Below are 12,428 nucleotides of genomic sequence, written 5' to 3'. Positions count from 1 at the left end.
GTATCTTATATTATTAGATATGTTATTATAAAACATGTTTTAGTTAAGGAGTTATTGATACTTCAAGTGCAAAATGATGATATAAAACCTTGATAAAAATACACTTTTAAGTACTAATCATCAGTATTTAAGGTTCTAATTTATTGACAAAAAATAGACAGTAAAATCTGATTTCTTAGCGTGAATATTCCATCAATATTGAAAGTTATGATGAAAATACTGATAAAACATAAATACCTAATGAGAAAAAATTTTATGACAAGTTTATATCGGCAATTCAAATACAAAAGGATTTTTTAATGGAATATTCTATTGGTTTTTTCTAATTTTCTTGTAGTGGCTAGGCTTTTATAGGAAACATAAACTGCTGACCTTTTTGATTTAAAATTCAACCACTAAAAGTATTTTGTAGATTTTTTAAACAAGTCAATCTCACTCCCACAATATGAGCCTGTATGGTTGTTTTCATCTAAAAGAGGAAATGAAACTACTAGTCCATTACCATGTTTATATTACTAATGACTCCAGTTTCTTCTTCTAGGAAATTTAAGGTGTTGAGTAGCACACATGGATTTGAGTCCTTTTCTAGTGTTTGGATATGGTGTTAAAAATAAAGGATGAGTGTTGATGTATGTGGATCATTAGGCAAAAAAAAAAAAGGAAAATCTTTACGTGTGAATGGTGACAATCCATTTATGTCAATTGAACTTGAAGGGGAGGATTGTTTTCACCGCTATCATAAGCACCATCATGTTCCTTTGAAAAAACGATAACATGGGGCAAAAATAGTTAGTTACAGGTTGTTTTTGCTTAGAAAGTTTCTTAGTGGCTTTGCATTGCTTGCTTGGTCGTGATTATGGTTTGCTCTTTACTTGTCTTTTTATTTGCCTTTTGGTTTTGGGGTGTGAACAGTTATATAGGCCACTAGCTATTTCCTCTTACTTCCAGTCAACTTTGTTGTGTTTCATTTCTTTTTTCCCTCCTATTTTTGTTTTTTATTGTTGTTTTTCTTGTTGTCTAGGCTTCTATTATTTCTCTCTTAGTTTAGTTTTCTTACTCTTTGTTGTTTGCTCTTTGTTCATTGGTTTTTCTTATCATGCTTATTCTAATGCTTGTTTTTTCTTTTTGTTCCTAACACCCTGTAGGTCATCTTAGTCTTTGGTTTGTTGTGTCTTCGTTAGGCTTGCATGGAGGTCGACAATCTCAATTATGTGATGTGAGTTGATTTTTCTTAAAAGTTTTTTCGTCTTACAAGTTTTATTGCTTCTTGATTGGTGTTGTGTTTTCCTTTCCTTTATTTTCCATTCAATGACCTTTTCTTTTATACTAGCATCTGATGATTTCCCTCCTGCTGTGTTTGCTATAGTCTGTTTTGGTCTTTGTTCTTCATTTTCGTTTTTTTTTCTGGTTGTTGTTATTGTCATAACCTAATTTTTGACCTTTTTATTTGAATTTTTTTTAATCTGTTTTGGTCTTTGTTCTTCATTTTCTTTTTTCTTTGTGGTTGTTGTTATTGTCATAACCCAATTTTTTACCTTTTTATTTGAATTTTTTTTACTAAAAAATTGATGAAAAATAATAAAAATAAAATAAATAAAGAATAAATTAAAATTTAAGTTAAGGGCAACATGATTGGAAGTTTAAAGATTTAATTAAATTCTTGACTAATTTAATTAATTAAATCAAGAGCTTAATTAGAGAATTAATAAGTTTACAGACTTAATTAATCTTTGATTTAATAAATTAAATAATTCAGGGAATTAATTGAAATTAATCCAAGGGGCAAAATTAAAATTTATTGATTAAGGGACCCAATTGATACATTTCAAAACATCAGGGACCACTCTATAATCTGTCATTTTCCATGCCAAATGACGCAGTTTTAGAATCCTTTTGTTCATCACCTACTTGTCGAAGACCGGTTCAATAGGGAAGCTGGAAAATCGGCAACAAAGTCGACCCAATCATGACCATGTCTTTTGCCACGATCTCGTTCTTGAAGGAGACGGTTTTTGAAGCTCTTTGGCCTCATAAAAGCTAGGGAGAAAATACAGAAAAGGAGGAGAAACAGAGAACAGGAAGAAAAAACTAAAAACAAGGGGAAGAACACTGAAAACCAGAGAAGAAAACAGGGGGATTTGGGGGACGAAAAAGCAGAGCATAAATCCAGAGCAAAAACAGAGACAAACGCAATCAAAAAACCCAGAGGACCAACATTAACATCACCATCTTCTCCAACGCAGGGGACATAGAAAAGAATGGAAACACAGGGAGAGGGGAAACGGAGAAAAAAATAGAGAGGCGTACAGAAATACAAAAAGAAATAACACGCAGAACAAGGGAGAAAAAGGGCAGCATACACACAGACAAGGATTGATTGTCCCTGCCATCGTTTTATCCCTGCAAAAACAAAAAAAAACAAAGATAACAATCGGCATCCACAGTAAACCAGCATCTTCATTGTTGTTTCCTTCGTCATCTCAAAATCTGCTGGAAGAAGAAAGCAGACCACGGGCACAGGAACAAAAGAAGGCAGAAGAAGGAGCAGAGGATAGGAGGTAGTTGGCCAGCCAGAGCTTCACCACCGTCTCCATCACCTCGCAGACCAGGTAAGCGACTTCTCCTTCTCAATTTCGTGTACACTGTGCAAGTGAATTTTAATTCACTTACACAGTGCAGCAACATGCGTGCATTAGCGCACGCGTGTTGCTTAGGCCAGCCGGGCTAGTGGCTTGGGCCAGTGGCCGGGCCCCAAAACATTATGCTGGGCTGGGCCAGCCCAAAAAAAATAAAAAAATAAAAAAAATGTGTATGCATGAATAAAAATAATGTAAATTTATTGGTTTATTCACTGACGTCAGAGTCAGTAACAAAAATACTAATTTAAATTTATATTATTTTTATTCATTATATTTTATTTTATTTAGCTAGAAAAAAATAAAAAAACATGTGCATGCATAAAATAAGTTTTTATTTATTTATTCATTAACGCTAGAGTAGGGAATAAAATTTATTTTATAGCTACGTAATATTTATCAATGCTAGAATTGAAGATATTTGTAGTTGAATATTCATTGATGCTAGAGTCAGGAATATTATAAGCAAATTATCATAGTGTAAACTAATAAACGTTTAGCAATTTAAGACAAAACCAGGAATGCAGTCTACCTTAAGCAGAATGTTTAAGGGGTGGTAATATCTTTTTTTTTACGTAACTAGTTCCGTACCATAGAATCTCTGTTGACCAGTTAGGGTTCCTAGTGACCATAATACTAGGTAGCGACTCCTTGAACAAGACACTTCCCCCATTAAAGAACTGGATGTTAGAAATCTGTTCTTTTAAAGATTTTAATTTTTAAGGTCGTCACGATGTCAGGTGCGACAATTATGCTAGCGGTTATAGTTTACACAATGGTCTAGAGTGGTTTGGGATGATTGATTTGCAATGATTTTTTTTAAGATCTTCCAAGTCAAACAAAATATTAGCCCAACTAGTAAAGGTTTGGCCCCAATATATTGTGTTGCTGGGAAGATACCATATAGAGAAATGGTTGAGGAATCATTGGTGAATTGCATGAACAGTGTAAGCTAGTGACATTCCTATGTCATGAGTTTTTTTGTTTTTTTATATTGGTGTCTGAATCATTTTGCACGCACCTCAACTAATTCTACAAGCTATGAAATTAACAATCATATAAGCCTCTAAAAAACAAACTCAGAGCCTAATCAGTTGAGTTACACTCCTTTCATTTCCTTCTACACCATTGTTTCATGACAAAATGTGCTAGTGAAAACTAAAAAATGAAATAAATATCCATTGAATCATATTTTGAGTATATGGAAACATGATTCTATGTTTTATACAATTAGGATATACTTTAATTTTGGTAAAGGTGTTTGTTAGAAATTAAAATGGTGATTATGATTACTTTTTAAAATGTTTATTTATAAAATGATATTTTTTTTATTTTTAAAAAATTATTTTCAAGATCAGCATATCAAAACGATTGAAAATATATATAAAAAATTATTTTTTAACAAAAAAAGTTAAAATTTTTAAAAACACAGGCCAACCCATTTCCAAACACTCACCAACTGTAATGACAAGTTTCATATCATAATTAAAATTGAATAACTTATAATAATTTAAAGCTTCAATAACAACAATCATGATGATAAAATATAAAAATGGCCTTACTTGTAAGTAGAAGAGAAAATGTAAGACTTTTTCAAAGTAATGCTGCTTTTATCAAACATTATTTCAATAAAAAAATCAGTTTTCAAAATATCTCACTCATTGTACAAATCGTCCTCTTAAAGTTATATATATATATATATATATATATATATATATAATGAATTTGTTAAGGATATGTGGTCTAACATAAATATTATCTTGTAATGACCATTCAACTTCAAATAAAAATAATTCATTTTGTTAGGAAGGACGGTGAAAACTATGTTTTTTAAAAAATTAAAATTTTATTTAAAATTAATTTTATTTATAGTTTTAAATTGTTTAGATATACTAATATTAAAAATAATTTTTTAAAAATAAAAAATATTATTTTAATATATTTTTAAATAAAAATTATTTTAAAAATAATTACTATTACACTTTCATCTATATATTTTTTTATTTATATCTTCTATTTTTTTATTTCATGCTTCACTGGTATCTCTGTCACAATTTTTACGACATCCATATCACATTTCAGCTCTCTTTTTTATGTTAAGATTTATCATAACTAAAAGACAATGATAGGATTTGAGCAATAAATAATAAGGATAAAATCTGTTTGAGATTTTATGGCTGTTTGGTATTATAGCTATGAGTGAATTTAGTATTATGGTTACGGGTGAGGTTCACTTGCAGTCATAATTTTTATCATTTGGTTATACTTTTATCACAGTTTTTCAATGATGGATCCCACCATTAACTCCGGCATAGCCGTTGATTACAAAAGGCAGCAAAAAGCTACTTCTTGTGATGAGAAAATGAATGAACAGTGGAGCATGCTTCATGGTTCATGTTTAAAAATTAATGCAATATAATGTTTTTGTTGTTGAGGACTTGAACCAACACATGGAAATCCGAAATACTTGGTATTTTTTTAATTATTATGAGCAAGATTTATTTGTATTTATTACTTATATCATTATTTTATAAAATAATTATATCCAAAAAATAGAAATAATTCTACATCATAAATTAATAACAAACCTTTATCATCTGTGTCATATTTAACATAAACACTAATATTTAATATAAACATGATTTTTTATTAAAAAAAATTAATGCAAAAGTTACATAACTTGTTATTATAGTTATAACCCAACATTAAAGTTTGATGAATTAACTCAAATTAATTTAAAATATAATTTTTTGATTTAATTTTTTTTAGAATTAAATTAAGTTTTATTCTTATTTTGATTGATTCATAATAAATTAACCTGTTTAAATTAACCTGTTTAATTGATTAATTTTAATTAAATTAATTTTCATCCAGTTAAATATAAAACTCAGGTTGGCTAGGTTTATCAAAATTAAAAATGCATTGTACTAGGTCCGACCCAACAAAATAAAAAAATAATTTTTTATTTTTAATTGTGTTTTATTCAAAAAACTAGTGTTAAACATTATTCAATGACTACATAAATTAGACGAAGATCGCTTGATAACGCCGCATTTATAGAATTTAATCGCAATCTCAATTTTGTTCTTAATTATATTTTACTTGATATTGTTGCGTTTTTAAGAAATTTATGAAAACTGTAGTCCTTGTCAGATATATTTTATATGTATTGGAATTGTGGATAGTTTAATGAAATAATAAAAAATATTTTATATATTTCATGATGTAATAATAATAGTTAAATCTACAATATTTAAATTAAAAACCATCAATATGAATATATATTTTTTAAATTATTTTATAACCTCAATTTCAAAAGCATTCTTAATCAAACACATTAAATTATTTTTTGTTCAACTTCAATTTCAATCACAGTTTTAATAAAACACTTATTTTTTCAAAACAATCTCAACTAAAAATACTTTTTATAAAATAATTTTTTTCAAACCACAACCACAACAGTTACCACAATACCAAACACGCTCTTCTTTAGGGATGATACCAATTTTTAGTTTTCTTCTTTTCTTTTTTCTTTTTTCTATTTTCAATTTTTTTGAAAAGAAAAATTGAAATTTTGTATATTCTGATTTCTTTTAGAAAAAAAATAAATAATCACTAATATATATTTCAAAAACCACCTTTTAAAAAAAATGTTGATATAATTGATTGTTGGTTTTTTACATTTTTTAAAATAAAACAAAAACAAATAAATTTTCTATTTTTATTTTTAAACTTGAATTTTAAAAATAAAAACTGAAAATAAAACATTAAAAATATTAAAGCACCTTCACCCTAGCAACCCCCCTTTTACTATTCTATATTTTATTAATTTTAAACTGATCATTATAATTTGTGTTAATTTTTTATTTATAAAATTATTACAGTCTCAAACAAACATTTTAATGTTTAAAAAATATTCAATTTTTACAAATATTTATTTTTGTTATTATATCATGAAATAAAAAATAGGTGAAGAAGCCACAATATTAAACTATATTTTTACTAGTTATCCGAGTTGTCTTTAAACTCTCTAGGTCAATTAGGTCTTATGGAGCCAATTTAATTTTAAACACAAGCTAGATAAAAAGTCAAGTCGAGAGATTTTAAGATTGATCTATTAGATCCAATTTAACAATAATACCAAATAGTTATATTTTAGAAAAAAATTCAATCTTCTAATTTTTTTTTCCCTTTCAATTGAATCCTTTTCATCTTTTTTTTTTTATTATTATTAATTTCATCCATCAATAGTTAGTTAATTTTAAATTGATTTTTATAATTTGTTATTATTTAGTTTATGTAAGATTATTACAATTTTAAACAAATATTTTGACATGTAATTGATATTTAATTTTATAAGTATCTATTTTTATTATCATTTCATTAAGTATAAAAACAAATTAAAAAAATAAAATTGTTAAATTCAATGAAATTCATCATCTCAGTCATTAGTTTGTTGTATTAAGTTGTAAAATTCAAATCAATCTAATATATCTTTTTGTCAATATTTAAAAAAACAAAGATGTTATTGGTAATTTTTTTTAAATAAAACCTTGTTTTTTTATCAATTATTCAGATTGTATTTGAACTCCTTATGTCAACCAAATCACATCATAACAACTCTTATATGATTAATTTTAAATCAAGATTAAACAATAAGTTAGGTCAAAAAATTATAAAGTTAACTTGTTTGGTCAAGTTTAATAATAATAAAATAGTTTCTTGATTGATCTTACAAATAATTGTGCACATTGCAGAGCATACTAGTAGATATCTTAACTATGTATATGATTTTTTACTTATTTATTTATTCTCCATAGAGCAGATTAGAAGCTAGAAAGAAATTGAGTGGTGATTGCTGAAGATGAGATTCATACTCCTACAACCTCAGGTTTTGGCAGCTCCATGAAACATTTGAGAGGCAGCAAAAGGAACAAAATTCGAGAGACGCTAACACTGTAAGATTTTCCACCAACACATTTAATTCAACAGAAGAAAAATAATAGATCAACAGGCTTGGAATCCTTGAAGAGCCCTCACCCGCATTCAGCAAATATTACCATTAACACAAAGCAATTAGCACAGAACAAAGGTGATATAATGAACTCTGCTATTATATTATTAAGCAACTATTTTTCTCATGTATGTTTCACTTCCCATGAAGACTCTGCACTCATCAATATTTACTCTTTCAGACTGCTCAATATACTTTCTCAAAACATTAAGATATCAGGAGGAAGTGCTTGCTGTCTCAATGATTATGGTTCTCTCTCTTTCAATCCATTAAGCTAAAAAAAATTTTAACTGAAAAATATTTCTCAATCATAAATTTTAAAAAACCACTTGAACAAACAGCAAAATTAACGACAACACAGTTTCGCTTCCTACAAAGGTTGGCTGGGCTCTTCTTCACTCATGAATTCATAGATCAACATGGTTTTTTTGTTTATGTAACACAATATCCTAACAAATATACAGAGATTCTGGTAATACAGCCTTCCTAACAAAGACACCTGCAATTCAATGTACTTCTATGGAAGGACAAAACATCTCATTAAATACATATATCAGGGCACATCATCCATGTTGTTTTGTTTTATTTTTTATAAAAAAAAAAAGGAAGACACATGCTCTCAATTGCAGCAATTGCAATTTTCAAATCTACAGCGCTATCATGAAATGTCTCATTAGAAAGAGTTCTTCATAATATTAAAAAAAGAAATGAAAATGAAAAATCTACGAAACTTGAAAGTGCTGATATAGTGATGTGTCGCAACAAGAATTATCAACCTCAATACTCCTGCATCTCAGTTTAGTAAATTCATTTATAACTAACCTCGCTCTAGGCACCAACTGGTTGCTTCTGAGCAGATGCAATACCCTTCTCAATGCTGGCCTTCAGTTCAGGCTTGAGAGCTTCCAGTGCCTCCTGTTCAAACGTAGTCAGCCCTTGGAGGTCAGATGAAATGAAAGCTTCAACCCCCTTCCTTCCAAGTTTTACCCTAGAAGCAAAGAATGGAAGCTCAGTAAGATCAGATTGCACATACGAGCACTCATATACATCAGCATCCCCATCCAAAGCACGAAGAGAAGATTCGACAAATCTGGCTGCGGCGTATGCCATTGACAGGGTTGCAGACCCTGCCCCCGCCCTTTCCTCCCCAACTTCTGTCCCTGCATTCTGGATCCTTACAGTTAGCTCCTGCACTTCCTCATCAGTGAAACTAACAGAGGGATTTGTCTTTGATAGAAGGGGAAGAATAGTTATCCCTGCATGCCCTCCCACCACTGGCACATCCACGTCAATAAGCTTGAGGTTTTTCTTCTGTGCAACAAATGTATTTGCCCTCACGACATCAAGTGTAGTAACGCCAAAGAGCTTCTTTGGATCATACACACCCTTCTTCTTCAAAATTTCAGCTGCAATTGGCACTGTAGAGTTTACTGGATTGCTGATAATGTGGATGAAGGCATCAGGGCAGTTATCAGCCACAGCCTCAACCAAGTTCTTCACTATGCTGGCATTGATGTTGAAGAGGTCATCCCGGGTCATACCAGGCTTCCTTGGAACCCCAGCAGGAATGACAACAACATCGACACCCTTCAGAGAATTGGGCAACTCAGAAGCCCCAGTGAAATCCAAAACTTGCGCAGGGGTATTACAGTGACTGATGTCAGCAGCAACTCCCTTGACATTTGCTATATCATAGAGGTGCAGGGCTGAAACCAATGGAGACATCTTAACTAGAAGTGCTAGGGGCTGGCCTATCCCTCCAGCAGCTCCAAGAATTGCCACTTTGTAAGATGCCAGTGGGTTTACGTGATACTGTGACTTTTGGCTTGATTTTTGAGCTTTTGGTACAACAGAGCCTCGAAGGGCTGCACTACTCTCCTTGCCTAAGAAAGATGACTCTGACACACACTTCACAAACGTAGCTGCCTTGAGACCACTGAAGGTTGCAAGTGATTTCTGGGACTTGAATCTTAAAGCTGAAGGTTTTGATTGTGGGAGTTGGCTTGCTTTGGTGCCAAAGGCGACAGTAGATCCAGCTGAAAAGGAAGCTGCTGATGTTGCCGCCATCTTGTCAATCTGTTACATAAGAACAGTTAAAGGTTTAGCTACAAACACAAGAGTCAGTTAGCTTAGCTACAGGTCATACAAGGCAGTTAACCTCTAAATAAAGCTTAACTAATAACTAAGACACAACCTCAATTTGCTTCGGGTTGCTATGGTTTTAATATCTGAAGAAACTCAGAAGTGCTATTTTACAGGATCAAAAAATGCTTATAGCCCAGTGCATGCAATCGATTCGGTATGCCAACTTCAACGTTAGGTGTTCAAAAGAGGTAGTGATGTAATCTAATTTAATATGAATTCTTTGTTTGTGAACCTTTTTTCTCTTTCTAAACAAAAGTCAATATGCCATCACCTATTCATTATATGAAGAAGTCAGACAATAAACCAATCAACTGAAAGGAAAAAAATGTGTTCTTGCAACCAAGATATTAAATTTTAGCCCAAATTGGTACGGTGACCAAGCCTTTGTAATTCAATCTAAATATGAAAGAATCACATATCAACATGGTTAAGAACATTAAAAATTGTCACATTCGTTTCTTTCTTACATGAAGAGATATAAATATGAATATAAAACCATGCCAAAAACTGACTTATATATTCTATTATTCATCTATATTCAGAAAATATTGGATCAAAACAGCAAAAAATTTAGAAGGAATTATGGGTTGGAATTTTTATCAAACTACAGAATACTTTGCATGTATATATAACCATCTTTTGTGTGTGTGTGTGTTTTACAAAGAGAGAAGTTTATTCTACTTCATCCAAAAGATAAATACGTAGTTCATCGGTGTCTGGTGATCTAAACTTGTAAAATACATGTAGAACATAAAAAAAAAAAAGAAAAAAAGAAAGAAGAAGAAGAAAAGAAAAAACAGATTAACAAAACCAAGCAACCTTATTGTTTGAAGGCAACAAAATCCTAATCTTGAAGCATAGCAGATATGCATTTCATAACTCACCACATGTATTTGTGACAACTGACAACCAAGTTGGGATTATATACACAAAGCAGTTCATCCATACATTTGTTACCAAGAGCCCATCTGAAAAGGCATATTTACACAAAGCAGGGATGCTCTTGAAAACAATTCAAATCAGCAAAAAAAGGACTAAAATGAATAACTATCGAAACATCACAGGCTAAACTGTAAATCACGCCACGTCATCTTCAACCTCAACCAGACCTGAAAATCATGTTTCACTAAAAACCAATGTCTCCCATCTACCATGCATCGTCAAAATCACAACAAAACACGCAAAATTTAGTTTAAAGCAATAACCAGTTAATCAAGTTTTATTTAGATTGATGCAAGACACTTGAAAAAGAGAATACACAAACAAATATTTCAAATATTCTCTCTCCCCTCGTTAACCTTAAGATTCCCTATCGAGTCGAATCTTGTTTAATAAGCAATGCAAACCCCAGATCCAAACCTCAAGATTGATCAATATCTCATGCAAGGAAATTCTTTCAAATTAAAACCATACAATGCATTAACGAAAGCAAAAATAACAACTTTAAAAGCTGCAAATAGTAAAATTCAAAGAAGATGCATGAAGTTAGCAAGTGCTTTACTTACCTCTTTGAAGAGTTGAAGAGTCGAAGAGAGAAAAGTGTGAGTTTATAGTGCAAAAACCAAAGCTAATTTAAGCTCTTGCAGAAACCCGAAGGGGTGGGGGTGTTGCTTGGTGTTATTCAAGTGTCGAAGTGATGAATAAAATAATGATATAAACACCCCTAGGAAGCCCTGCCCCTGACCAATCGGCCATTTTTATACCATGGAAATTTGTTGCTTCCCATTGTGACTTGTCAGACGAGAACAAATTTTCTTATTGGGGTTGGTGATCAAAGTAAGCACATCTAACGGTTTAAAATTGTGTCACGTGGCTTAATCTTATACGTTAATTTCTGTGGAAAATCGGACTGGCTTTTATTTCCATTTTCTTACCTATTCGGGTATGTGCTGAGTGCCTAGTTTTGGGACGACGACCCACCCGCACCTGTCCTATATGTATTTTAGCTGTAAGGCTTTTTTATACGTTTCCCAGGAACAATTTTTTTAAAATATAAAAACACTATTAAGAACACGAAAAAAAAATTTAGCAGTATCACTAATCTCTGTTAGATAGATTAATTTTGAAATTTTCTGATAAAATTTCTTATTTAATTTAAATTTTTAATTAAACTATATAAAAATTAACTTGAAATAAAATAGTTAATTTTACAAGTTAAATAACCAATAAGAGCATAATTTAGTTGTTTTAAAAAAATTCAAGATTATAGATTTTAAAAAAATATATAAAGATGAAACTAGATTAAATTGACCTCAATCATCCTCGCAGACTTGGTCATAAATTTCATTGAATTTATTAACTTTATTTTTTTATAAATTTTTTATTTAATTATATGATAAAAAAAACATATGTTTGTAAAATTGACTATCAAATTAAAAATACATGTTTATTTAATATTGTGATAATCCTATAGAAAATAGACAGAAACACATAATGAAGTCTATTTTTCAATTAATCTAATATTAAAAGATAAAATAAAAAAATTAATTAAAAAAATTAAAAGATAAATAACTATTAAAAAATATATTGGGTTTAATAGGTAAACCTTGTCACAACCTATGATTCGAGTAACTGGGTGAACACATCAAACTCGTAAGTTAGGCTATGGACTCGACTATAACTAATAACTTGTT

The 12,428-nt window shown here is 30.4% G+C and overlaps 1 protein-coding gene across 4 annotated transcripts; it reads right to left on the bottom strand.

Annotated features, from left to right (window-relative positions):
• Nucleotides 1–8,060: 8,060 nt before the first annotated feature.
• Nucleotides 8,061–11,509, bottom strand: LOC105107256 (malate dehydrogenase, chloroplastic-like). Of its 4 annotated transcripts, XM_011001114.1 has the most exons (3): nt 10,724–11,291; nt 8,473–9,726; nt 8,061–8,149 (listed from the first exon to the last, which is right to left on the bottom strand). In XM_011001114.1, exons 1-2 carry the CDS (start codon nt 10,739–10,741, stop codon nt 8,479–8,481), a joined length of 1,266 nt encoding a protein of 421 aa, XP_010999416.1. In that variant the 5' UTR covers nt 10,742–11,291; the 3' UTR covers nt 8,061–8,149; nt 8,473–8,478. The 4 variants fall into 4 exon arrangements, with proteins under 4 accessions (XP_010999416.1, XP_010999417.1, XP_010999415.1 ...); XM_011001115.1 differs by lacking the exons at nt 8,061–8,149; nt 10,724–11,291 and adding an exon at nt 11,301–11,509 and having other exon boundaries at nt 8,265–9,726; XM_011001113.1 differs by lacking the exon at nt 8,061–8,149 and having other exon boundaries at nt 8,265–9,726; nt 10,724–11,290.
• Between the last annotated feature and the right edge of the window lie 919 nt (nt 11,510–12,428).

The sequence above is a fragment of the Populus euphratica genome, unplaced genomic scaffold (assembly GCF_000495115.2).
Source record: "Populus euphratica unplaced genomic scaffold, PopEup_1.0 scaffold200.1, whole genome shotgun sequence".
Classification (NCBI taxonomy): domain Eukaryota; kingdom Viridiplantae; phylum Streptophyta; class Magnoliopsida; order Malpighiales; family Salicaceae; genus Populus; species Populus euphratica.
The sequence above is the reverse complement of the archived record's forward strand: the minus strand, read 5'-3'. Positions and strand labels throughout refer to the sequence as shown.